At 46.4% G+C, this 27,847-nt stretch overlaps 4 protein-coding genes across 5 annotated transcripts; 1 reads left to right on the top strand and 3 right to left on the bottom strand.

Annotated features, from left to right (window-relative positions):
- Window positions 1–741: 741 nt before the first annotated feature.
- On the top strand, window positions 742–6,756 carry zbtb40 (zinc finger and BTB domain containing 40). Its single transcript, XM_057031115.1, has 12 exons — window positions 742–1,150; window positions 1,967–2,119; window positions 2,566–2,993; window positions 3,213–3,415; window positions 3,699–3,918; window positions 3,996–4,304; window positions 4,410–4,616; window positions 4,955–5,119; window positions 5,279–5,493; window positions 5,575–5,737; window positions 5,822–6,033; window positions 6,252–6,756. Exons 2-12 carry the CDS (start codon window positions 1,968–1,970, stop codon window positions 6,444–6,446), a joined length of 2,469 nt encoding a protein of 822 aa, XP_056887095.1. The 5' UTR covers window positions 742–1,150; window position 1,967; the 3' UTR covers window positions 6,447–6,756.
- Window positions 6,757–8,449: 1,693 nt separating this feature from the next.
- Window positions 8,450–10,614, bottom strand: LOC130524744 (probable transmembrane reductase CYB561D1). Of its 2 annotated transcripts, XR_008950215.1 has the most exons (4): window positions 10,320–10,614; window positions 10,050–10,087; window positions 9,199–9,773; window positions 8,450–9,028 (listed from the first exon to the last, which is right to left on the bottom strand). XR_008950215.1 is itself a non-coding variant. In XM_057031173.1 (3 exons), exons 1-3 carry the CDS (start codon window positions 10,474–10,476, stop codon window positions 9,267–9,269), a joined length of 702 nt encoding a protein of 233 aa, XP_056887153.1. In that variant the 5' UTR covers window positions 10,477–10,613; the 3' UTR covers window positions 8,450–9,266. The 2 variants fall into 2 exon arrangements, 1 of the variants encoding a protein (XP_056887153.1); XM_057031173.1 differs by having other exon boundaries at window positions 8,450–9,773; window positions 10,320–10,613.
- An 874-nt stretch (window positions 10,615–11,488) lies between these two features.
- atxn7l2a (ataxin 7-like 2a) lies at window positions 11,489–21,358 on the bottom strand. The gene is given in 11 exon segments (XM_057031123.1): window positions 11,489–11,709; window positions 12,210–13,146; window positions 14,288–14,409; window positions 14,607–14,787; window positions 14,939–15,141; window positions 15,760–15,842; window positions 15,922–16,169; window positions 16,363–16,690; window positions 19,715–19,783; window positions 20,570–20,587; window positions 20,590–21,358. Coding segments are annotated over 11 exon segments (2,316 nt in total). The 5' UTR covers window positions 20,699–21,358; the 3' UTR covers window positions 11,489–11,691.
- Window positions 21,359–21,507: 149 nt separating this feature from the next.
- Window positions 21,508–26,027, bottom strand: sypl2a (synaptophysin-like 2a). Its single transcript, XM_057031177.1, has 6 exons — window positions 25,819–26,027; window positions 25,532–25,606; window positions 23,780–23,895; window positions 23,217–23,415; window positions 22,538–22,711; window positions 21,508–22,390 (listed from the first exon to the last, which is right to left on the bottom strand). Exons 2-6 carry the CDS (start codon window positions 25,601–25,603, stop codon window positions 22,265–22,267), a joined length of 687 nt encoding a protein of 228 aa, XP_056887157.1. The 5' UTR covers window positions 25,604–25,606; window positions 25,819–26,027; the 3' UTR covers window positions 21,508–22,264.
- Window positions 26,028–27,847: the final 1,820 nt, after the last annotated feature.

The following is a 27,847-nucleotide window of genomic DNA, read 5'->3' as shown; positions in this document are numbered from 1 at the left end:
ACATTAAGTCCCCGACAATCATCATCACACACACACTTCTGAATTCAAGACATGCTCACCACTGTTGTCTTTCCTCCTGGAATTCCGTCAACCGTCAGGGTCCAATCAGTGAGCTGAAGCTCAGTCCCAAAAAGGGTATCTTAGGTCGCTTTGAGGCAGCCTGCTGTGGCCACGGTCTTTCCTGAGGTTCAGCCTCACCCACTGGACCCTTCAGGTGTGTTGGAATCCGACTCGAAGGACCAAAATGTTAGGTTCAAACGACCTGAAACACGAGAAACACAAATGAGGCAAAGACAACAGTTTTGAATTTTACTTGCAAGGAGAATGGAGAGATGTGCTCAGTTACAGATCTCCAACACGTTCTGCCGCACACCTCCCACCATCCTTCTTTTATTGGAATTAGGAGGTTCCTAGTTACAGAAGTCCTTCACTGATTTGATTAGCTTATCTCGCAAACACGCAAGCACATTCTTCTATATCAGACAGATTAAGAGAACATCTCCTGGGTTAGGCCCCGCAGCTCTGTCTCCAGTCAATGCCACTTCTCCAACAGCCGCCGCATTTCTGTCGCCCTTGACCAGAGAAGTTCGAGGTGACATACCAAGCATCATGAACATTAAGCATTAGCAAATAATAAGAAACATTAAGTAATGAGAGACAATATAACAAGAATAAGGAATATAACAAGGTGAAAGCAAATAAGAGATAACTTTAATAGAATGGATCTAACACTGACTGACTCACTGACTAACCGAATGCCTGATTGACAGAATGTTCTGTAGCGAGGGAAATGTTTTCATCACTCCAGGACCATAAATGGCTGCACTAGATATTTATTGGTTCTCTCCCCCAATCCCCATGATACTGTTTTGCCCTTGAATTTGGTTGAAACGATTATCTCAATACATTTACACGGTACACAACATTTTTTCTGACCCCTGTTGAGGGCTTTTAACGTCACAATTGTTTGTCTGGATCTTCACCGTAATATTCACTCCGTATTTGAATTTGCGCGCTGATCGCAAATGTCCCCACTCGCGCTCCGTAGGCCGCACCTCCATTTTCAAAGTGTTGAAGCTTTATTGCGCCTCCACACACTTTGTCTGGCCAACGGTTTTAAATAAAGAGACAGATCGTTTGAACATTCAAGGTAAAGACGTCAGAATGGAACCCAGGAACTGCTTCATTGCCCTGCGACTGTGTTTAAATTCCAAAGAAGCTTGAATGAAATCACCTTATCCCACAGTTGTGCTCCGTTCGTGCCAATTATCAGCTGTGGCTAAAGCTAACAGTGGTTGTTCCTGGCTAACCGATCTTTGTGATGCTAGTTTTGCTCGCAAATGTTTTTGACAGAGCTGTGAGAGCAGCTAAAGACATAAAACATTCAAAGGACGTGCCTTGTGGATATAAAAGGATACCACTCCAGCTTATAGATCGTAATAAATTAGTCTAATGCGGTTTCAGTCGTATAATGATTAGTTATGATTGTGGTAACTAAGACGTTCTGGTTTGGAACAATGAGAAATGGAAATGCATAAAATCAAATGAGATTAGGAGAAAGTCAGTGTGCAAGCAATAATTTCAATTAATGCAAGGAAAGGGTCAATAATACATGTTTAATTTTGCTGTTATAATTGCAGATTACTGTCATTAGTGTATGTTCAGGGGTAAATGACATATATTCTAGTGGGGCAATGACATGTCTTAAGAATACTTTGGTATTTTGATGATACAGTTTCCAACCTGTTGAAAGCATCTTTATTTTTGAACCTTCACTAGTTTCAGGAGAACCAACAGCCAGTGAAGATGTCTTCTCCGTTTACTTAGACAATTACAGTGCTTTAAGACAAATGAGTCAGATTTAGAACTCAGTTGTATCATTTTAGCATCCAAACAAGTTAACCCCGGGATGACCTGGGGTCCTGAGGACACAGGTGTTGCACTGACATTAAAATGTGTGAAACAGGATGATGGAGCTGCCCAACTACAGCAGTCAGCTGATGCAGCAGCTGTGGACGCTGAGGAAGGAGGGCCAGTTCTGCGACTGCACCATCCTGGTGGGAGAGACCCCCCACCGTGCTCACAAACTGCTGTTGGCTGCCTCCAGCATGCTCTTCAGGTATCCCTCCTCACATTTTCAGCCTCACCTGCTGCTACACCACTATTTATCTAAAAGAAAATTACCCCCAGTCTCTGTCGTCTGTTTTTATAATCATTAAAAAATACTTGATAATGTGTGGAGACTTTTGTGGGACTGAACTAGAGCTCCATGTGCCCCCTTATAGTAAATGAATGAGAATATCTCTGCTCTGATTTGATGTGGAGAAATGAATATGAACAAAATCCTAAAACTCTACCTCTCACCTCATCAGTGACTCTTTCAGCCTGGTTTTATTTTCTTTACTTTGAGCTTTTGTTCCTTGTAATTTTTACCCCCCCCCCCACCACCCTCAAAATAGTCATAGAAAATGACACTCCTGACTGATGAATGGCTTCTGTTGTTTGTGCCTCATAAATGTGTAAGAAAAGGTGGATTGTAGCAGATGTGTGATTTTTGTACATCAGGTCTCTGCTGGAGGGCTCCGACACAATCACCATCGACACCACTGTGGTCTCCTCGCAGGAGTTTGGCTGTCTGCTGGACATGGTCTACACCGGTAAGCTGCCCGTGGGCAAACACAACGTGAGTCGCATCGTGGCAGCGGCAGACAGCCTGCAGATGTTCGATGTGGCTGTGGGATTCAAAAAAGTTCTCACACAACTGGTGAAGCAGCAGCCTCCGGTTCAGCTGGTCTACAGACAGACCCCGGACCAGACTCCGACCCCAAACAGCAAAGCTCAGAGTCAAAATCCAGAGCATTCTCCACTAGTTGATGTGGCGAACATGTCTCTGGACAACACAGAGCCGAAGAAGGAATTCAGCGAGAGTCACCATGAAGACAGAGAGGAACCTGGATGTAAAAGGACCAATCTAGAACCTTCAAAGTCCACAGGTGAGTATCAGCAACAATCAGGATGTAAAAAGAAAGAGGACGTGTTTGAGCTCATATTTTACAACAGAACGCTTTCGTCTCTTAGTTTTTGTTCCAATTTCATCCAAAACATTCGGTGGGGTGGAGATGCTCAGGTCTTTAGTGTCAGAAACTTTAGAGGAACAAACCTAATCTTTGGCCCAGCTCCTTCATCAGACCAGTATGTGCCTATGTGTCCAGAGACTGAAGCAGCTACATCAGACAGTGAAGAAAACAACACCACCACCACCACTACCACCACCACAGCTGAACCATCTGAACAGTCTCTCGCTGGTGTTGCGGAACCAATCTCTCAGCTGGTGAAGCTCCTGTCAGGCGTGCCATCAGTCCAGCAGCTGCTGAGCCAGGCAGCTCAGACGACTTTAGATGAACAGGAGAGACAGGTAAAACAGGTCCACCCTGACAGATGATTAAATTCCGTAGACATGATTAGGAAGGTGCGACATCAGAAGAGGCAGCCTGAATATCCTCCAGAGAAACAAAGAACTGTAGAACGATCAGAAGCACAGAAACTGGAGCAAAGAACCTGCAACAAAATCCTAAGTTGCATATGTTTGAAGTCAAGTCTCTCTGTTTCCTTCTGTGTGTGTGTGTGTGTGTGTGTGTGTGTGTGTGTGTGTGTGTGTGTGTGTGTGTGTGTGTGTGTGTGGCGTTGTGTTCTGTCAGCTTGTGTGTCAGTGCTGTGAGGAGGACAGTCAGGATCCCAGCTCGGTGTTGGAGAAGCTGAGCAGCAGAGTAAGGGAGGGACAGCTGGGACGGACAACATTCCTCCAACTGCTGGGGAACATCCAGCAGAAAGTTCCCTTGCCGTTCCCCCCAGAGCTGTGCTCACTGCTGGAGGAAGTCCAGAAGAACAGGCAGGAGCTGCAGGAACCGCAAAGACCAGGTGCAAAGGAGCCGCCTTTCATGCGAGCATCAGCAAAATGAAGATGAACTGTGATTCAAATCTGTTTGTGTGTCCAGATGAAAAGGACGATGGTGACGAGAGTGAAGAGAGAGAGGACGCCAACCCTTCCTGTCCATCACCCACCTTCAAGCTTTACTCCTGCCGCTGGTGTAAGAAGAACTTTTCTTTCAAATGCCGGATGTCGGCCCACTTGAGGCGCTGCCCTATGTCACCCGAAAACCAGAAGCAGTGCCCCAAGTGTCCCACCAAGCTCCCCAGCCAGCGCGCCCTGAAGAAGCATCAGGTGGACGCCCACTGCGGCAGCACACCGCTCAAGAAGAAAGTGGCGTGTGACCTCTGTGGGCGGACCTTTGCTCACCCATCAGGTCAGACCCCACACGGACCCCTGTGGTGAATATACTGGTCCTTCAGCCATCTTTTCTCCATGTTTGTTTGAAATTGAATTGTGGTGCCACCTTGTCTCATTCCAGGGATGATTTACCACAAACGCACTGAACACTTTGACGAGAAGCCGTTTTCTTGTGACGAGTGCGGTGCGAAGTTTGCTGCCAACTCCTCCCTCAAGAATCACATGAGACTCCACACGGGGGAGAAACCATACTGCTGCAAACACTGCAACATGAACTTCAGCGTGGCTGCTGCACTCGCATACCACACCAAGAAGAAACACTCTGAGGGTAATGAAACAAACTCACGGGCCACCTCCTCCACCTCCTGTCATATAGACAACATAAGCCAACATATCCACACCTCTTAGTACTGAACAATGGGCTCCACTGCTGCCATCTTTATTTCATACCAGTCACACTAAATGATTATATATCATGAAGACGTGTTTCCATTTTATCAATGATTAAAATGAGCTCCGGGAACCGTTGAAAGCAGAAGGCTGAAGGCCTCCTTTCCTTCTGTTTGGTGTATCTTTACATCCTTCCAGGTCTACTCTTAGGTTCTCATCTGTAACAGGAAGAGGCGGAGCCTTTGATCCGTTATCTTTTTGTCTGTGTGTTTGTAGGGAAGATGTATGTGTGTCAGTATTGCAAAGCCGAGTTTGCCCAGTCGATTGAACTGACGCGACACGTGCGGACGCACACCGGAGACCGGCCTTACGTGTGTCGAGAGTGCGGTAAAGGTTACAGCCAGGCTCACGGACTCTCTATCCACCTCCAGACCTTCCACAGTAAGAGAACACACAGAACTCCCGCTGGCACTACCACATGTCAAGTGTATAATCTCATATTCACACAGGACAGGCAGGATCACTTCTATAAAAAGGAAGAATCTAAAGTGAATAAAACCATTTCTTTTAAGGCATAAGAAAACTATTCTCTCCCGTCAGACCTGTCGGAGCCTCACGACTGTCAGAAATGCTGTCTGAGTTTTTCCACTTTGGAAGAGCATCGTCAGCACATGCAGGAGTTCCATCCCAAAGAGTTTCACAAATGTCCCACCTGTGATAAGGTCTTCACCAGCTCTGCTCTGCTGGACAAGCACAAGAGCACACATGTAGGAAGCAAACCATTCAGCTGTGACCTGTGCAACAAGTCTTACCAGGTAAAACACACCCCTTGCACACGCACAGATGATGGTACTGACCCATGCCTACTTCATGTTGTCTTGCTCTTGTTGCCACAGCAATTATCAGGTTTGTGGTACCATAACAGAACCAACCACCCAGAGGTGTTCGCAAGCCACACCTGGCAGCTCAAGACTCTGATCCAGTGTGACGTCTGCTTCAAGTTCTTCCCCAACGCAGCCACTTTGGCCAAACACCAGGCTGCTGAGAACAAGGGTCAAGGTCACACCTGGTCCCTGATGTTTTATTCCTGTTAACCAGCATCCACTCACAAACTTCTCAAACTTCTGCTTTCCTGTCATCCAGGCGCAGCGGCACACTGTCCTTACTGCGCGGCTGTGCTGGGCAGAGAGGATGAGCTGCAGGAGCACATCAGTAGTCAGCACCAGTGTGGCGAAGCACTGGGCTGCCCTCTCTGCTCGGCGCTGTGTCGCTCCCACACGGAGCTTCAGGAGCACTTGATGTCAGCACATGTGGAGCAGGAGAGCGCCGAGGAGCCCTCCGCCACCTCCCACACAGTGAGAACCCACAAAACACCTGTCAATAATCAGCTGTCAGCAAACAGTTGTTTTAGCTTGATTACTGTCGATTGGAATAAGCATGCAGCCAATAATCAATACACCTCTAACAGGGGAGGACATAATTGGTCACATGATCAGGTCATGATTACTTTCTTCTCCATTTTGTACAAAGTAAAAAGAATTAAACAATATTGCTATGCTCTGTCTGTCTTCAGACGATGTCATCAGACATAACAGGAAGTGGGGAGGCGGGGACAACCCTGAGCGACGAGCAGGCCCAGTCGGTGCTGGTGTCTCTGTCGGAGACATCAACAGTCAACATGGTGGAGGTCAACATGTACGAGCTGCTGAACAGCTCAGTTTCCTTCATCTCTCAGGACAAACCGCCACATCCAGGGTCTGAGGTGTGAGTCCCCACAACGTCCTTGCCAAGGTTTTCAAGTGGAGTCACAAGGAATAAACCGATAGCTGGAGACTTGTTGGTTGCCCTGGCAACGGGGCACAACGAGCGTCACTCATCCGTCTCAGCCATTAGCACGGCGATGAAGAACTGTTGTTGGGCCACTGAAACAGTCACATGTACATCAACAGTCCTCTGGTCTCAACCTCTGTGGCAGCGAATGTCACATTTTAGGTTTTCTCTCTTTTCACCTGTTACTGTAGATTCATGTTTAAGTTTGTGCAGAAAATGTCTTCTGCAAATAAAGAATCAAGAAATGAGTAAGAGTTGTTATTGTGCTTGTGCATCCAGCATCAGATACCATGGTGATTTGACCAGGCACACAGATAACCTGCATTAAGCCCACTGCTCTGGCTTTATCTGAAGGCTTGGTTCAGATCAATCTCAATCTTTCAATCTTTATTTATATAGCATCTTATACAATCCAAATTGTTTCAAGGCGCTTTCCAGAAACCCAGGGCCTAACCCCAGACAAGCAACAGTGGCAAGGAAAAACTCCCCTTTAACAGGAAGAAACCTTGAGCAGGACCAGGCTCATGTAGGGGGACCCTCCTGCTGAGGGCTGGCTGGGTAAAGAGAGAGGAGAAGGAGAGGAGAGGGAGAAGGAGGGGGAAGAAGAGAGGAGAGGGGAGGAGAAGGAGAGGGAGGGGGAGAGGAGAGGCACAGAGACACACAAAAATACACTATACAATGGGTCAGCGGGGCCGGAGGTCATCATGCAGCTCTGAAGGCGGCGATACCTGTAAATAAATAGAGAGGGGGGGGGGAAGCAGAAAAACTACACAGGAATCATCATAACTAGTCTGCTTGATAAGGAGGAGGAAAGGAGAGGAGAGGAGAGGAAACCATGACCCAGTGGGGTGACAGAGGCCTGTCAGGTGATCATGTTTCCGGACCCCGGCAGCCTTGGCCTATAACAGCATAGCTAAGATGTTAACCTAATGATTAGACGACCCCCTAGGTATGATAATTTGTCTATCTATGATAGTAACTGGAACTACAGAATTAGTAACAATAAGCTTTTTCAAAGAGGTAGGGTTTAAGTCTGATCTTAAAAGTAGCGATGGAGTCAGCCTCCCGTACCTGGACAGGGAGCTGGTTCCATAGCAGGGGGGCCTGGTAGCTAAATGCTCGGCCCCCCCATTCTACTCCTAGAAACTCTGGGAACCACAAGTAGACCAGCATTCTGAGAGCGGAGCGCTCTATTGGGCTGATAAGGTATCACTAGCTCCTCCAGGTAGGATGGAGCTAGGCCTCTGAGGACCTTGTAGGTCAAGAGAAGGGTTTTAAAATTATTCTAAATTTAACGGGCAGCCAATGAAGCGACGCCATTACAGGAGTTATGTGATCTCTTTTGTCAATACCTGTCAGAACTCTGGCTGCAGCATTTTGGATCAACTGGAGGCTTCTTAAAGAGTTGTTTGGACACCCTGATAATAAAGAATTACAATAGTCCAGCCTGGAAGTAACAAAAGCATGAATTAACTTTTCAGCATCATGCCGCGTCAGTAGCTTCCTGATCTTTGTGATGTTCCTCAGGTGAAAAAAGGCACTTCTAGAGACTAATTTAATGTGTGTGTTGAAGGAGAGATTTTGATCAAAACTTACTCCTAGATTCCTCACAGAGAGACTAGATGTTAATGAGATACCATCTAGAGTGATCATGTGATCTAATCTATCCCTGAGAGGTTCAGGACCAAACACCATGACCTCAGTTTTTCCAGAGTTAAGGAGGAGGAAATTTGAAGACATCCAGGACTTTATGTCTTTAAGACAGGTCTGGAGCTTCACTAACTTCTCTGTCTCCTCTGGTTTCATGGATAAATAAAGCTGAGTGTCATCAGCATAACAATGAAAATTTATGCCATGCTGCCGAATAATGTTCCCGAAGGGAAGCATGTATAAGGTGAAGAGGATTGGTCCAAGTACAGAACCTGGTCCAAGTACAGAACCTGCCTGGAGAAGAGTTTTTATTCATGACTACAGTGTCAAACCACAAACATTCTGTTACAAGATCACAAAAGTCCTCAGAACAAAGTTACACAATCGTTGGGAAATAATTCCGGTGGAAGGCAGAATCACACCTGCTTTTTCCCTGAGTTGAATGTGCCAGGACAGGACCTCTCAGTCATTTTCTGAAGGTCTGAAACCAGAGCTGGGGCCCCTTTCAGTAGGACTCTTCCCTCTCAAAGCGACACATGGCAGGTCGCACCATCATGTTTGGTTAGATCAAGGGATCGTCAGTAAACAGTCATTTAACAACCGCTGTTATTTGCCCCAGCTCAAAAGAGCAGAAACATATCACATTTGGAGGAGCTTCTGCCTGACTGTTGGTGTTTGGCTTAAAAGCAGCAGGCTCATCCTGATGGGCCAGCTCTCAGTTTGGTGTCTGGTGGTTTTCTTTAGCGGTGTCGTTGGGCTCAGCTCAAAACAGCAACAATAAATCTGTTTTCCAGACTGGGGCATTGTGTCCAACAGTGTCTGTCATCATGGCAGCCTTTTCTTCAGAGTCCACATCCTGAGCCGGGGATCCTAAGAGTTGCAAAAGCCAAAAACTCAGAGGACTTTTCAAAGACCTACTTGTCATATCTGTCGTTCTGCACTAGTTTGCTGCTTGAAGAACATCACCATCTCCTACAGTCAACAGTTAAATTGTCCGTTTACGTGCGCAAACCTTTGAGGAGTCCAAACTCATCTCAAACCTGTTGTTTGACATAATCTCCTGATGAAAGCTCTGTAACTTCTCTTGAGCAGGCTTCACGTAGCAGTTCTAGCAGGTGACCTTCTTGCGGGGTAAGTAGGAATTCGTGATCTGGTTCATCACCACCAGGGCAGGGAAGAGGGGCAACAGGAACAAGGCCCACCATGCTACGCCTTTAACTGTGGCCTGGAACCAATCTGAGAACATGGACAAGACTACGGTCATGGTGGCCAGCAGGTAGACCACCAGGCCACAGGTGGCGTGGTAAAGCTTCAGTCTCGACAGTGAGGAAGACAGGCAGGACAGTTTAGGAAACATGACGCAGATACCACAGGCTGCCTGGAAACCTGTGGCCACCAGGGTGCCGACGCCCAGCAGGCTGTGCCAGGAGACCAGGTGGGGGTGCTCCGACAGGTTCTTGCTGGCTATCATAAAGCACAGACCTGTAACTCCAGATATCAGAACCAGAGCCTGACAGAACCAGTGGAGGCGGACTTTGAACTTTCGAGACTTGCAGCAGAAGGGAGACGCTTCGGTGGAAAAGAGGAGGATCCCTTCGGTCATACAGAGGCAGTACTGCAGAGACAAGAGAGGGACGTTCCATTAGACTGTGACACCAGCCCTCAACTACAGTTCTGACACAAGGTTTATGAGCCTAGAAGTAGAAGATATCAGGACAGCTGAAGGTCAATGGTCTTCTTCGGGATGTGCATCGACAACAAATGTGAACTCCTCCATAGCCAAGTGCTACTGTTGTCCAACGTTACCCTAGCAACCATTCCCTCTAAAAATCCCTGTTCAGGGCCAGAACAAGGCAGAGAAAAATGGAGTAGGAATGAAATCTGAACTTACTGCAACCGACATGAAGACTGGATGCCAAGAAAAGAGGCCTGCAACACACAACATCTGTTATACTGGGACAGAGAGGGGAAATGACTGGTTATACTGGGACAGAGATGATGACTGACTGATTATACTGGGAAAGGAAGGGGAGATGTACTGGTTATACTGGGCCGTAAAGCTAAAATAAATAAATAAAAAGATAAATGGAATATAAATAAATATAGCGAACCTGACAGGGACTGTATGAAATACAGTAAGGCGAATAAGACACAGGCTTACTGGTTCCGGGTCTGGACATGATGGCGATGATGGTGGTCAGACCGATACCGGTGAAATGCGCCGCTGTCACGGCAGCCCTCCGAAGCCACACGTAGAGCCAATACTCCCGCATCCCCAGGCCTTCTCCCACCGGGCTGTACTCCACAGCAGACGGCATACCGTTGACCCAGATGCCCGGGGAACGCACCAATAGGTCACCGAGAGTCCTGAACTGACGCCCCGGAGCACCGCAGCAGCTCCATAGCCAGTGACACTAACAGCAGGAAGCTGAAGACGGAAGCAGTGAAGCTAGCAGTGATCTACTTCCGGAGGGTAGAAACCAAGAAAACTGGGTTTCGGCCCTCCTGTTATTTAGAAGGCTTGTTGTATGTTTTTACCAACCTAACCGCGGGATTTGATGTAACATTTTCGGTTATGTTGGTAAGAAACAGTAAGCGGAAGTTGGCAGTGCTCCAGAACTACTTGGTGTGGACCCTACCTTCAGAACAACTCTTGATGGTCCGGCTCCACACCGACGAACCTCTGATGTTATTTTCGGTTAATGTCACCCCCTGATCTACATTTTACTTCCTCCCTGTCGGACACAATTGGGACAGGAGCAGATGTCTGTCCCAGAAGAGGCCATGCACTGAGAGGTGGACAATGGACTTCAGGGAGTCCATAGTCAGCCTTGTTCTTTCCTATTTTACAATTTTGTCAAATTGGCAACATTTCCAAGCTCAGCACAGATTGAATAATGTCCAAATGTTCATGTAGAGGACGACAGCTCCATTTGGGGCTAATCTGGATGGATGGTAACACAGGACATTTGACTCTGTCTAATTTATGGCTCAAGTGACCAGGCTGCTAAGGAGTAGCTCCTGAAGAATTTTACTTTGAAAATACATTTCTGTCAGCATATTCTGTGTGTATCCTAAACTCCTGACAACAGTGGAGGACAGCACTGGTGCAGCTCGCTTAGAGCAGGAAATACTCAAGCGGTTTAGCCAGTGCTGAGTGGCCCTAGCTAGGTATCCCCTCCTCCGATATGAAAGCATCCTGCATTGTCCTAACTTCCCGTGTCTATTTCAGGCTCATTCGACCCAGACAACAACCTTTTCACAGCGCCGCGGCAACATGCTATTTTCGTGCAGTTTGAAAGGGGGCTATGAAGACACAGAAACAAGTCATAATTTCATAAACCAACATATTTAATTTAGCAGCATAACCGGGTGGTCTTTGAGGTATTTCTAGATCCATTCTGAAGTTGATCTCACTCTCCCAACAGCAATCTTTGACATTCATCCCCTGACAGATCCATAATCTCTATCTCATACGCTGTTCCGTCAGTCTTGAGCCCAGCTCCTCATCGTGGCTTGTAAGGCAGGCACACTTAATGGTGCAGTTTTGGCTGTGGAAGAAAAATAATTAAATGTTAAAAATAAATAGCTGAAGTGCTAAATCCACACTGAACTATACAGCAGGAACCTGGCTGCTGTATTTGACAGTCAACATGAACCTTGTGTCACATTTCTGCCGCTGTATGTACTTCCTGCTTGTTTATATTTGTACATATAAAGTTAGTCTGTGGTGAAATAGGTTATTTAAGTTTCACAGGAACCAAAACCAACTCTATTCCTGGTGTATTTTCTGACTGCTCGTATCATGGAGGTCTGATTCAAGACCTGAGGAGCGGCATTTGTGCTGGACTGACGAGAAGCATCCTTGATTTTGGAGGTCAGCTGATCCTGTTTCTGAGTACTGTTCTTTAACAAGTGCAAATGGACTCATCAGTTCCTGACTGACCGGCTCAGAAGATAAGGAGGCACCAGCTCTGTGGCTCAGCCACTGCCAGGCTCCTTCTTTCCTACATTTTCAACTGAAGGTTTTGTTTCCTATACCGAGACTCACCTTCGACGTGCCCAGCTTCTTGTCCACGCCTCCAGTCAGGCCCCCACTCTTACTGTCCTTCCAGGGGTAGAAGTTAGCACGCGGTGCAGAGGAAGGGGCAGAGCTAGAGGATGAAGAGGGAAGACGGTGCACTGAGGGCTTGGGGGAGGGAGAGTGCTCATCCGTCCCCCCACTTTTGCGTTTCTTTCCCAGCCCGTGCTGCTCAAAGCCACGCCCGCCAGCCTGCCTGTGCAGAGCCGAGTCCCCCAGTCCACCCCGACTATGGGAATTGTTGGCAGAATAGGGGATGTCTAGGGGTGATGAGTGGCTGAGGTGCGTTTGTCTGTAGGTCCAGACTGCCTTGGTGGCTGGCGAGTGAGAGTCTGAGGCGGAGGGCTGGGACCGTGGTTTACTGCTGGGAGAAATCGTTCCATTGGTCTGTGCGTGTGAATGGGGGGATAGAAAGGGGAGTTTTGTAGAGGCAGAGGAGGATGTGGGACTGGAAGAGGGTGGACGGCCCCGGTCCTGCAGGAGGATGCAGTTCCTGTTGGGACCAGAATGTTCCCCCTCCTGGGACGGGGCTTTCCGCTTGCGTAGTGCAGCTGCGGCGGCAGCGGCATCTTCCCTCTGCTTCAGCATCGGCTTGCTGGGACGTCCCGCTGAATTCTTATGTCTCCCAACGCTCAGCTGACACACCGCCGTGGGCTTTTTATGGAATGCCAGATGGCCACTGCCGCTGCCCACAGAGTTCTCTGACTGCAGGGTCCCTGAAGACACCCCAGGACCACAAGTGGTGGAGGAAGACAACGATGTCATTTTATTGGAGGAGCTGACATGACTTCCTGTGCGGATCTTAGAAGACAACGATGAAGATGCAAGGCTTGAGGAGTGCAAAGAGGAAGAAATGGTCTTGACTGAAGGGGGCGGAGCCTGAAGGTCTGTGGCTTGAGGTATTTTTCTGGAAGTAGGAGGAAAATAAAGTTAAAATACTCCAACACTTATTTGGAGGCAAGTCGCAGAGACAACTGTCCAATATTCTGGACAAAGGTTGATGTAACTTTTATTGGGACGTGCAGCAGCTCTGTTTGGGATCCAGAGGAGGCGCAGATATGCGTGGACTCTGAACAACGCTGCAACGCTGTCCTTTACTGATGGACGGGCTGATGCTCCTCAAAGGATCAAACTAGGACTTTACATATTCTGCTCCTTCACTAAAACCTGACTTAACACATTTTCAATCATTTCCATGTGAGCACCCCCCCCACACACACACACACACACACACGTGACACCCTGGTGACGTCACAAACACAAGTGTGAGGTTGTGGATGAACAGCTCTTTTCCTGCCTAATATTTTTTTATTTTCCACATTGGACCTTGCACACTGTAAATATTTTTCCAAGTTGTATTTGCTTGTGTTGATTGTATTTTTCAGATTCGACTCACTAATCCTGGAGATGATTGTAAAGCTGAACACCTTCAACCTGGTGTAGATCAAAGTTCACCTATCCATCCTTGGTTTGGCCTCAATCCCTCACATCTTAAATCCTGGCTGGGTGGAGGCAGCCCATGGGGAGAACTGCTGTGAGGTCAGACCATGGAGGCAGGTTGGCATGATGAACTGTAACATGATGTCTCAGCGCCTCTCTTGCATTTGTTGTCATGTTACTCTGGCAGCCCCCTCAACCACCCCATCATTCTGGCTTTTCGTGAAAAATTTGAAATTATCACATTCTTTTGGTACCAAAGTAAAACCAGATGATTCAAACCCGGACACGAAACAGCCTGCATCAGAATGCTTGTGCCATCACCGAGGAAGCAGATCCATCGGTCATATGGCTGCATGTCCCCCTGGGGACACTTGAAATGACACATTTGTTTAAAATAGCGCACCGAGCTTCTGCTGCAAACCTCTAGGACAGCTCCATGTCTGGGAGGACTCAATTCTAACACTGCACCAGTTGGATCCACCTTCAGAACAAAGATCAGAAATGACCAATGACATCAGCCAACAGTCTCCAGAGCAGAGATCGTCACCTCCTGCCCCATCACCCTACCAGCACTGGGCAGTAAAAGCACCAATGAACTGTGGACGTACTTCCAGAGATGGGTACTAATGTGCTGCTCCAACATGCTGCTAAGCGCTGATCTCAGGTGATGAAGTCTCCTGTCAAAGGTGTAGATTCCATGACCCAAGGCACGGCTGCCGAACGAACACACCTGGAAGGAGGGAGCCGCGTGTTACCTGGATAAACTTGTGCTTTTATTCCACTATATTGATGACTTCAGTTACTTTTTAGTTTTCAGAGTTTTTGTATTATTGATCTTTTTCATAATTTGTGATGATTCTAATGGTAAAAATCTTGTTTCTAGGGATCAGCAAACTTCTCCCAGCTGCCAGAAAAATATCTGCTCACCACTATAGGCCTGGGATGTGCCGCTGAAGACGAGAACTCGTAGTGGTCTTCAGGTCCTTCTGCCTCACTGTCATCACTGGATATTCGGCCGTGGACGAGAGGTGAGGGGGCCCGCAGGCCCCCGTCCTCGGGCCGCTGCCTTTCCTCCTCTGGGACGCTGTGTGATACAGCTGTGGATCGACTGTAACACAAGATCAGCAGAGATACTTGAGCAGATCTTCATAGGAAATACTGTATAAACAAGGAATGAAAATGTGACCCTACCTGATAAAATGTTAAAACTACAAAGAACTGAGAGAGTAATGTTTGCTTTCACAACCAGGCTGACGTACCTGAATGCAGGTAGACTGGCCAGTGGTCTTCTGCAGTGAGGGGCCTCTCTGGACACTTCCGGGCTTGGGGAGCGTCCTGTGGAGGAGCCCCCCTCCAGGGACTGGGTGCCCTTCTCACGCACCTTGGTCTTGAGTTCGGCCACCAGCTGGTCAAAGTTCTTGCTGCGGCCCACCACCTTCCTCCGCTGGTGAATGGAGTGAATCTGCAGTGGGGGAGAATTTTTGATCATCTTAGTTCATAGTAAATGGCTGCAAAGTTTAAATGACTACAAAATACACATTCTTAATAACAGCTTTGTTCCAGCGGTGCCAAAAGTGTAAATATCATCTTCAAAAATCTGTGAAGAACACCTTCAGACCAATAATCAAAAGGCCATTGATCCATACTAAAGTAAAAGAGAGACTCTTATTACTGTCGATTGGGCTTCAGGAGAAGCGGAGAAACAATTCTAACCTCAAAACTCTAATGAGAAGGATGGAACTTAAAATCCTCTCACCTGTGTTTGGAAAGAGGTTCTGGGAGCTTCGTTAGGAAGCATATTCGGACTCTGGCAGTTTTTGGATGACTAGAAACTAGTAAATATACGAGGAGCAGAGGAGCAGTGTCCTGCTGCTGATCAGCTCACTTCCTCCTTCCTACACCATCACACATCAGGACTCTGGCTGTGCAGAAGCAACAGCTGCAGGAGCACAACTGCGCTGGAAAACCTCAGTCTACTAAAGGATTTCTAAAGAGCTAATCATCTTCCATACAGGTCAGTCACATCCAGTGATGCCACCAAACCACAAAATCACCAGCCAGCTGCATATTGGGAGCTTACATTGCATGTCAGGAGGCGGGTGCAGACTTTCTTCCTTTCAGGGTCGAGGACGCCGCAGTGTTTGTCCAAGTCACACTCCCTCTCTGAGGACGCATGGATACAGTCTGAGCTGGGACGACATTCTGACCACATTGCAAACCTCCTTCCTGTCATCCTACTCACTGGACGCCACTTTGTTGTACGGTCTCGGGGATCGGTGGCCTTGAATGGCAGGCGCCAGAGAGGGGTCCTTCCACTGGTTCTGGCTTGGGGGCCTGTCGCTAAGTAAAGATCTAACAGGCAGGGTACCTCCATGTGGCCAGGGAGGATCTCTGAGGGATGCGGGTGGAGAGCTCATGGAAGGCTCCAGGGGTGGTGGCTGCTTGAAGACTGAGGCCTCAGAGGGGGCAGATTTCTCCAGTGGAGAATGTCTGAGTGGTGGAACAGATACAGTTTTATTTTAACACCCAGCACAAGGCTGAAAAAGATGTTCATTCTAGAGTCGATCCAGCAGATGGTTTGGAGAGCAAGATGGACACAGATGAGACCAACTGGATGCAAAACTATCTAGACCGTAAACAATCAGTGATAAAACTTTACAACAGTTGAACAGACTCTTCTTACCGGACTCCATCCTTGGAATTCTTGGAGTGTCTGTACTGAGGTGGGGTGGAAGGTGAAGGTGGGGCTGCTCGCAACTGGCTACGACCCTCCCAGGACAAAACAGAAGTGGGGTTGGTCCCGTGTGATGGAGAGTGGCTGTGGGGGGGGCGCTGCTGAGGCTGGGAGCCAGGGGTGGGCGAGCGCAGCCGAGCGTGGAGCTTGGCCAGTGGTCCGTGTCTCCGCTCACAGTGCTTCTCAAAGGCCTGCGGCTTCACCACCTGGCCACAATGACTGCACACCACCAGGAAGAAGTCATCGTGGCCTGGGTACAGGCCAAATATGGACATGTCTGGAGAGAAGAAAACAGGAGAAGAACTGCAACATTGTCAAAACAACTACAGAGACGACAGTAGAAGATCAGAGCCAGGTGTCGGACTCCACATCCAGAGGTACACTTCTGTTTGTCATGTTCTGCACTGATCCATGCCTCTGACTAGGGCTGCCCAGCATATGCCTCGGGTAGGATCAATTAGGAATAGATCACTTACGGGCTGGGCCGATTATTTGACATATCAACATTGGCCTTTTTTTCCTCATCTGACTGCCGATAAGAGATCAAGTTAAAACTGGGTTATTTTGGCTCTGATGCAGCCGCACCTCGTCTCCAGCATTGCCTCAACCACAGTGCACGCTAACACTCTGCATACACAGCGCTCACGCACATGTTGGACAGGTGGAAAAGTTCTGTTGAAAGCTCCAGGGAGCGGAACTATAATCCACAGGTGAGTTAAGGCAGCCGACTCTCACCAACTTGTAATAAACATGCCAGTCTTCTACAACTCACAACTACTTTTAACACTACCGGGAGCCCAGTACACCTATACACACATAAGATGCAGCTCTGCTCACTCATGTTTGTACAATTTAGTCTGTAAACAAATGGTTTTTTTTTTAATGATGTTTTATATTTGGAAACCATGTTTTATATAATATTAAGTATATTTGTAAGGCTGTGGCAGGAATTTAACTCCATAAACTGGTCATATAACCTCATCTAGACCCATTTGGGCTAAACATAAAATGGAAGATTTTTGTAGTTATTTTTGTAGTTATTAAGTTTTTGTTATCATTGCTTTCTGACTGTCGTCTTTACTGGCAAGGTCTTATTGTGTGCACTGTTTGCTAACCAGACGCTTTCTAAATGAATGCAAAGGTTGTAAACAGACGTAATAAGTTTTGCTCCTCTTGGCTGTTGGGACGGTGCCCAGAGAAGCAGGACACAGTCCACCTTCTATTTGTGTTGTTGAAGAGGTGAGCAATTCTTGTTAACATTTTCACTCTTGTGCATGATAGAAAACAACCTGTTTTACTGTTTCCATTTAAAATATCAGAAATGTTATTTTTGTTTATTTGCACCATAGAGTGCAGAGTCTTATTTCTGAGATTTGCACAATAAATGTTCCAAAAACAACATTATACCTTAGTTATTATCATTGCTTTTTTATTTTTTAATGAATTTAGTAACACTTTCATCAGAATTTTTAGACTTAAGTTTATATCACGGTGTATAGCGTTTCTGTGAATGGATTAAATTTAGACTGTGATATGAATTTCAGCCCTACCTCCACCTGAGTTCCAACAATTGCTCTGGTGCAGGTCAAAGCAGCGTGCCCCAAGTGTTACCTTTAACACACGCTGATGCTATGGAATATAAAAGGAAGGGAACTACAGGATTACTCAACACTGGACTCTCCACCACAGAACACCCGAGACTCCTGATGACCACTGTCTCATGTGGGAACAGTCAGCTTCTGTTGGCTCGCCAGGCTGCTGGTCTGGTGCTGCCAGAAGGTGAACATCCCTCCTCACAGACATCAATGTCCTTTGTTTTAGTCAATGTGCTAGAAAATGGCAGCTACATCCAAACGCAGCCAGGCCTGCAGCATCTGTTTTCTACCGTTCCGAAAAATGCACGAGTTGACTTTAGAGCCGCAGGATCTTTGGGGCCCCCTGAGTGAATTTAAATAAACCCATCAGATCACGCAAGGGAGCAAAATGGCTATTTCAACAACTGGTTTCCACTAGATCAAAAATTTAATTAAACCTCTAGAGATCAGTGAGGACTGGCCAGATATAAGGTCAAAGTTCAACCAGGACAAACTGAAATCACTTGAGACAGAACTAATGCCACAGCTTAACTTACTGTAATTCAATTACTTTTATCTCACAGTTATACTTCATATTCCACATCACTGATCCGTTGGTTTGTATCCGACATATTTAACATTCAAAACTTTATTGTCCATCATCGTGACAGAGCTCAAAACGTAAAGGCCACAAAGATGGGGGAAAAAAAACCACATTTAATCTGAAAATGAGACTATGTTGCTTAATTTGTTTAAAGCAAAAATCTGTCAGGTCTTATTGGGTTAAACATAGGTTTACACGTCTTTGTGGTGATTACGTTTCCAGCCTGTCACTATTAATAGAGCATGAAGTTGTGTGAACTTTGAATGAGTAGCGAGCAATCTGCTCAGTAGCAAACAAACATGTCGGTGCAGTGAGACTTGTCCAGAGTAAATGAGACAGAGAAAACACCAGCATCTGCAATGAGGATGAGGTCAAGGATGGTAGCGGGGAGTCTGGATGCAATGTGAAACAATGGCCAATCCCATAGAGCCATCGGATGGAGGAAAGCCGAGGCATCATGTCTGGAAAGCACCAGTCGGAGTTTAAGGTAGAGCCAAAGGTGAAGAACACTGATGACCGTCTCCATGAGACATACAGCAGCCGGGAAGCCCTCAAGGGTGATGATGAATTAACCAATCACAGTTACAGAAAAGGGGCTCTTTTATGAAAAAAAGCATAACAACAAACAACCAACAAAGCAATATTGTGATCCAACGAACAGGTGCACACAATTCTGTGACTGAACTCACATGGAACCAGGACGGAGGCACCCGCAAACCAGGAGGGCTTCGATCTGACTGCCACTCAAATTAAAGCAACGTAGAAAATAGAGAGACCGATCAAAGTCTGAGGGGGGACACAACTGTAATGTGGTAAGCCGGGGGAGCAGTAGAGGTGAGTGGTGCTAAACATTGTGATGGGAACACACCAGTTGTCTCTCAAAGTCGGTGACCTGAATTTGTGAAACTTGTCTGGTCTATGGAGCACTTTTTTTCCCCACTGTAGGTGCTACAACCCTGCACTGGGAGACACATTTGATGGTACCGGTATGTTCATGTGACAGGAAGTACATTTGCTGCAGCTTCGTGGATCCTTTAAGATGCTGTGGTTGGGACAAACCCAGTAAAGAAGCAGCATAAAGGTCTTTTTTAAAGCAGCTTATGATGACAGTGTTCAGACTTACCATCCTTGTTCAGTGACATGGCCTCTGCACCTTTTTTACCATTCTTGCCACATTCATCTAAATCAGGACCTGAAATGTCACAGATTACAGGCTTGTTACATGGTACACACAATATGTATGTAAAAAAAAAACAAAGTGTTACTGAACCAACTGTTAACATAAAGAAGCCCCGAGCTGTGAGCTGGGCTGGTTTCCAGGTCAGCTGCTGCTGGTGAACATGTGTTCTATAGTGTGAGACGGTTGTTGACGGGATGACCGCTGGATTTGATAGTTGTGGAACTGGGAGGAATGCCAGACAATGGGAGGGCTACCTCTGTCGTGAGATTTCCTGTCAGGAATGTCAGCCAGTGCTGAATGGAGACGAGCAGGCAGGGCTTGCTAAGAGCTTCGCTGCTGTCCGAGGCCGGCTCAGCCTTCACGGCACCAGACTCCTCCTCCGTCGCCGGCTCTCCTGTTAGCCTGCGCTAGCAGGCTAACGCTAAGCTGCTCAGACTTGCTCGCTAGCACGTTAGCTTAGCTTTCAGCGGTAAGAAGTTGCCCCCTTCCGCTCAGATGCACACGCTGCTGTTTCCTCAACCATCAAATGAAACGCTGGCCAGGGATCCGTGATCACAGCCTCTCCACAAACACCAACACGGCAACACTTGGCGACAAATGCTGGTTTTATGTTGAATACAGCGTTTAATGAGAGCCCCGGGAGAGCTAAGCATGTTACCCACCCAGCGCTAGGACCCGGTAGGGTCTTTGTTTGGGTAACATGGTTAGCTCTGCGCTTCATTTGAACAAAAACATACCGGAGCGCCTTCATCAGGCGGCCCCGCGACCATCGCTGCTGGCGCTCGTGTGTTTGCTCACCGTCCGCCGCTGTCACTCGGCCCATTCGGTCCAGGTACTCCAGCTCTGACCCACGAATTCATCGAGGCTGGGCACCCGCCGATCCAGAGCAGCCATTACTTTTACTGCGCGTTCACGCACCGCCATCATCACTGCGCGGCAATGGACTTACGTCATCTGCCGCGCTCTCGGCAGGATGGGAACTTCCTGCGTGCGCGATCCTGAGACATTCATGCACGCACGCCCCATGATAGACGGGTGGATGAATGGATGATGGACGGACATCCACACGTGTTCGCACCTGCGCCCTTCTAATCCTTGCAAGAAGTTAATCCTCACACTGCAACAGCAGCAACACACCAACATAATACACCTCTAAAAGGTTGTTGTGTGTGTGTGTGTGATCAGGGTAAAGCCTAATCCTTCCTTCAGTCAGTCATTTGTACAAACTGACTTGTTCAGAATGTTCATGTTGTTCAACAAGAACCACAAAAGAAGAGAGAACAGTAGAAGAACAATGTGCAGAACCACTCATGCACAAAAATGTGAAGTTGAAGCTGATGAGATGCCTCTCAATTCTTGGACAGGTGTGAAGGTCCAGGGGTCCCTCCATCACTACAGCAGTCACTCAAGGGCCCCAAATGCGTCCTGCTGCTACAGAGAAACCAAGATGAAGCCCCGTCTACTGAGGAAGACTGGCCCTGGCATCGAGCCAGAGTGGCTCCCATGGTCGCACAGACCCCCATTCACCCGATAAAAGGCTGCAAACTGGCAATACATGCCAGCAAACCGGATCGTTCCCCCAAATGCTCATTGCAACTCCTAGAATGCAGCGAATGACTTCATGATCCACGATTTATTGTGTAGTTTGAATGTGAGCTGGTAACCATGTTAGAACTTCCAAGGTACTAAAATTTTCCCGTCAAGTTTTTGTGCTGATGAGAGAACAATCCCAGATGTTAACAGCAAAGACGCTTTAATCACATTCCAACTGTCACAAAACTGGGGTGACAAAGTACAACCATCATTTAGGAACTAATTTGTGTAATTGTGCACATGCAGTCATGTCAGTCATTCACTTACAGCCTCTCAACTACAACACTGAGCTCCAAATAGGGAATTAAAAAAGGCAAAAATGTGGATGCAGCAGAAGCTTCGGTGTGGATGCTGAACTTCACCAACACGCAGAACATGATCACCCCTCCCCTGCCTACACACAACCCAAACTGGTCGTCACCAGTTTAAGCCCCCAGTGACAAAACTAATCTGGTAGCAACTCTGACAAAAAAGGAAACTTAAAAATAAATCAAAGCTGCTCACCTGCTTTTTAAAAAAGGCCAACAGAACTGATGATGGCAATGGGTGTAAAGAAACAGTGTGAACGTGGCTCCGATAATCATTGGCAACACTAATAATTCAGCCCAAATTCAGTGTGTGTGTGTGTGTGTGTGTGTGTGTGTGTGTGTGTGTAGACCTGAACATTGTAGAGAACTTCTCAAAGTGATCATGTGAACAGAACGTTGTCAGATCCATTTAAAACATGTTGAACTTCACACTCATCCATAATTTGAGTGTATTCTAATGTATTTAAGGCACAACAAAGTCCAGATTTCACTTCAGAGGATTGAGGGTGATGGACAAGCCCCGTCCTTCAGGCTGCTGAAGGTCAGGGACCAGTGTCGGATGCGCCTACGCTCCAAGATCCTAACATTAACACTAGGGCCCAGGGGCTGCTCCTCCCTCCACAGCCGCCTGCTGCTCCGGGTCTTTGTGGAAAGGAGTTTCCTTGTAAATGAACCAGCAGTTTCCCACCCACAGGATCAAGTTTAGAAAGCCAAAAATCTGCAAAGGACAACCAAAGAACCATGTCAGAGTCATCCAATGGAACTTTCTAATCTCTGAAAAATCTTTCTGTCATTTGATCCAAGAGTGAGAGTTGGTCTTTACTGTGGACAGCAGGCGGCGCTGTTGTGGCGGTAAAGGACTCACCACTGAGGCGTTGAGACGGCCCATTGAGGGAAAGTCTCCTGCCTTGCAAGTCTCTCCGCAGACATCCACCAGGTGGTCCGGGCTGGTGGCAACTTTGACGTCAGTCAGGCCTTTGGCCCAGGCCGAGGACGACACCAGCCACAGGAAGGCGAAGGCGGCTGTGACGGCCAGGTCCTGAGAGAGGACAGGACACATCATCACACGTACCCAGCCCTCACATCTGTCCCCAGTAGTTAGTGGAAGTGCACGGTGTGTTGGCTTTACTGTGGTGGACATTTGATGTGAATGATTGTGATAAAGCACCAATAAAGCACTGATTCTGCTTTGAAATAAACTTCACGTTCATGCATCTACTGCCAACCCGATGTGGTGAACAAGCTCCCACAGCAGCAAGATTCTTCCAACTGATGGCTGCAGCTAGCTTCCTTATGCTTTCATCAGGAGAAGAGTGCAGATGGAGGGATGAAGACAGTGGATCTGGGTGCTGCTGCCACCTGAGGTCTGGTTTCTAGATTACCGGTAATCCCCTGACTCAGAAGTTAGTGAAAAGGCTTAAGGCCATTCACTTCTACAGTCATTTTAGCCTTTTGTTGTCACGACAACAGTCAGAATGAAGTACCTTTGTCTTCAGGTGTTTCTCTTTTACACATTTGGGGCCTGGATAAATTTCCCTACTCACCACGATGGGCCCACGGGTGTTCTGCCGGTACATGCTCTGGTACCCCAGGTACAGGATCAGTGTGGCCGTGCAGTACAGGAATCCAAACACACCCACACACACGAAGAACTGGGCCGATGAGGAGTAGTCGCCCTGCAGAAAGGTGTCCTTGGACTGACTGCCATTACACATGGGTAACCGGTATGACTCTGACTGCAGCCTGGTGAAAACAAACATCAACGTGTCCGTCGGTCAGTCCTGCTCCCTCTTGTGTCACCTCATTAAAAACAAGTCTCACCTGCATCAATCTTCTATCCGAGGAAGGCAAGAAAAGGAGATACAGCAAAATTACGACACTTAACACCAACAGAACATCTAAAATCGGATTATCTTAACCAGCGCCTGGCTTTGGCTTCAAAAGCACTGCACATTCCAGACCTACAATCCTAGAAAACGAAACTTCTAAAGATCTGATCATAGCACGTCTAAAGCCAGCCTGCTGAAGAAAAAGAGGTGGTGTCTCAGATCCCTCCATCGATAAGCCTTTGGATGTTTTAGAGGAGCATAAAATATGGCTGGAATACCTGAATGGGTAGTAGAAATGAGCCTCGACCGGGATGTCTGTGTTGTTACAGACGACGAAAAAGTGGGAGGTGCCAATGTAACCTCCAGTGGTGGCGAAGGCAAAGATGGTGAAAATCTGAGGGGGAGGAGAACCAAGCGTCATCAAAAGGGCGGAGTTGTGACTGCTTTCATACCGCTGTAATGTTCATGGACCTTCCTGAGCTGACATGTTTCAGTGATGTAATCCAGCCTAGATTTAAAGGAGAGTGATGCAGCGGAGATTCTGTTTTTCAGTAGCAGACATGAGCAGTGTCTCCATCAGGGACCTTGACCCTAACCAGCCAGCACATTTAGTCACACCACACACCCCTTTGCTGGACGCATCACTATGGTAACATATCTCACATTTGCTCCTTAGAGCTAAATTCAATCAACATAACCTTTTTCCACTAACCAATTACCCCCCCCTATTTCCTCCAGTGATTGAGATCTGAGGAGGACATGTGACTGTACTTCCTATACAGAATAATGTCCATTGTTGGCCTATGCCCACACATCCAGATCATCGAGATTCCTTTCACACAGCACATGCACATCTGGGGGGTGCTGGTAGAGTTGTACTACACACAGTACTGAGCGTCAGGCCCACTGAGGACTTCCAATAATGGGTTTCATCTTTTAGGTGTCTGTGGATCGCCACACCATCTCTCCGCTTTCATCGGTCAGTCTGGCAGACCCAAATAAAGCCCCCACCATACGGGTCCTCACACATTCCTCACCCCTTCTTCATCAGGGCGTGGCAAAAGTGAGGAGCTGCCCAGGAGCAACAAATCTTTTTTGAATCCTGAATGTGAGATTTAATATAAGCAAGACTGGGTGTTGCTTGGAGTGGAGCCGTTCTGGTCTCCTCAGCTCCCCAACACAGAAATAAACCTTAAATTTAGGATGTGTCGAATACCTGAACATTTCTAAAGGAGGCAAAACTGAAGAAAAAAAAACAAATGTTAGGATCAAACAAATAAACAATGCGATGCCAAAAATTACTAGAACTTTTTTTTTGGTTTTTTTGGTTTTTTACAACAAAAGGTAGACAATACAGCTTTAATCTTTGACTGAGGAAAAGAACCGTTGTGCTCCCAACAGTCAGTGAGGAGGGCAGCAGATAACAATTCCTGTATGTTAATTAGCAACAGGACATGGCTGCTCCAGGCTCCACGCCTTAAATGCAAACAGCCCTGCTTCTTTTTATAGCATTGGCTCCATTCTGATCACTCACTGCAGGCCCGAGTGAGCCAGAACCGGATGATACCTGGCACACACTGCAGATCCAGGATACCTGATTCTTAATCAGCCGGTCAACAGAAAGTCAGCTCACATTCTTCTTCAAACCTTTTAAACATGTGTGTGCTTTTGCAAGACAATTTAAGTGACATGTTCTGAAGAGAACCAGTGTAGGTCGGGGTCCTACAGTGTTTGGACGTGATGTGAGAAATTCCTGGTCGTCCAGTTTTGCAAAGGAATAATAAAGTTGGCTGTGGAAGCTCATTTAGGTTAACATTTTACCTGCTGGATAAGTGCTCGCGCATTGAGAACATAAAACTTAAGGTCTTTTGTTCAGAATGAAGGGTTATGTCTGACCCTTGTCCAGCTCGATCTATGTCCAGTTTAAAGTCACCAAACGGGAGATATTCACATGACGAAAAATGGACGTGTTTCGAGCTGTTCGGGGCCCTTTTCCCACACATGTAGAATCCGTTTGTCCAACTACGTACCCATTCCAGAACCCGAATGAATCCAAGAGGTTCTTTGAGTGGTCCCAGGTCCAGAGAAAAACCAGACATCATTTTCTAATAACACATGACACAGTTAATAAAACGTCTAATATTCAGAGATAAATATGCATTTTTTTCGTTTACAACAGTCTAATATTGACCAAGATTTGCATGAACTTCCACGAACACCTGCTACCCGTTTATCACCTTGTGGTTCACTAGCCTGCCCTGCCCTTGTTAACACGCTAATGTAACATGCTAACGGTAGCCGAACCCAGGAAACTCACCTGAACAGGGTCTCTATAGTCGTGCGACGGCGAGAACACGGTGTGTTTTTGGCAGACTGTGTTCGAGGGTAAAACTAGCCTAAACCACGCTGCGATGGCGAACGGTAGATACCAACAACAACTTATGCGGCTGCTGCTGGCTGTCAACAAGACGGCTTCTACAACTGTGGCCTGTCAAACTAGCCAGACCGTGGAAATTAGCCACAATAAGCATCGCGACTTCCGGTTATAAAACGGAAACATCCGTTTTCAAAATAAACATACTCGTTATTGTGTGCGTGTGTGTGTGTGTGTGTGTGTGTGTGTGTGTGAGTGTGGGTGTGTGTGTGTGTGTGAAATCAGTAATATTTGGTTTAAAGATGATTCCAGTAGCTCAAGTAGACTGGTCATTAGTAAGGGTTTAACAGTTTAGTACAGCAGCAAAGATCCAGATCAAGATAACCAGATCCAGATTTTTATTTTAAAGGTAAAATACAGTTACTAGACCAACCAATCAAGTCCAATTGTATTAGCCTATTGGACTATAAAATAATATCTGCCATTGAAGGATTTTATTATTGCAACAAAGTAAAATGAGAAGAGGAAAATTTCCTTAAAACAACAATAACATAATTTTTGACCTCTGTCTTCATTTATAAAAAAAATTAAAAAATTAAAAATGTATTCATTTGACAACAAGCTATTTCAAATAGCATCCAGAATTCAAAGACGTATTATTAACAATAACTCAAAATTTGTCCATTTATTGAGAGTATCAAGGGAAAAAATAATTCAAGCATCACTGAATCCTAATACGACCACATAAAATGTTTAAATTTGTTTATTCTTATTTTTTCCTCTCCATTTAACGCATTATGCTAAATCGTTTTAATGCTCCACCATCAATCACTTCCTCGTACTTGTCACCGTGAATATTTATCCGATACATTTGTAGACACATACAATCCACACACATAAATACAGACATATATACATAACAACAATGACACATATTGACTTTAATACATAGACAAATATACATTCATAAATATATGACAAGACTAGAGATGGGACCCAAATGCAATGTTTATTTATCTGGGGCAAGCCAGAGACAAGGTTAGACAGAAAACAAGGTTAATACCAGGGCAGGAGTGAGACAGGCAGGTCAGGAACAGGCAGGGTCAGCAACAGAAAACCAGTCCAAAAAAGGTGCTGGAAAGTCTGGCATTGAGCTTGAAACAATCTGGCAGTGAGTGTGTGCAAGGCTGGGCTTTAAATAATGTGGCTGATGCAGGTGAATGGAATGTAGGTGTGTTAGATTGGTAGGTAAATTGTGAAAATCATATACATACATCGCCATTTAAACACACACACACACAAACACACACGTATATGTATGTGTGTGTATACACACATACACACACACACATACATACATAGACTTTTATACATACTTGTACATAGACAAATACATATACATCTACAAATGTATAAAGTGGTCAACCATGGTGAGGATGAGACATTTCACTTAATAAGAAAGGATCAGCTCACTCCCATCTTTCTAACAAACATTTCCGCTTCCTCCTTCTTCTTCCTTTGTGTCACATGAAGTAGTCCGTGCGAAAGTCCAGCCAATGTGGGGTGTTCATGCTGCGTCTCACACGTGACCTCAGGCTACCTGGCCAAACCGTATTGTAGATGGTCATTCAAATTAGAGAGGAATTCAAAGTAATACCGATCTCTCTACTTGTCTTAACAATGACTGGGTGAACACTTATTATTATTATGCATAATAACATGAATCCTGACATTCTGGAGCATGGTCACATGGGCTACAAGAACCTAATGTTGTGCCAAGGTAATGGTGTAACCACAGGATAATTTTGGCTGTTGCTATTCCCTAAACATTTGGGGGAACATTTGGTTTTGTTAGGTTTCTTTATAACCAAGGTCATTCTCTAAACATTAGTTCTTGGTTTGGTTCTAACTAAGCTTTATATAACCATATGGTAACACTATCTGTAAGTTCTATGTTACTATAGACATAGAC

Source organism: Takifugu flavidus, chromosome 4 (genome assembly GCF_003711565.1).
Source record: "Takifugu flavidus isolate HTHZ2018 chromosome 4, ASM371156v2, whole genome shotgun sequence".
Classification (NCBI taxonomy): Eukaryota; Metazoa; Chordata; class Actinopteri; order Tetraodontiformes; family Tetraodontidae; genus Takifugu; species Takifugu flavidus.
The sequence above is the reverse complement of the archived record's forward strand: the minus strand, read 5'-3'. Positions and strand labels throughout refer to the sequence as shown.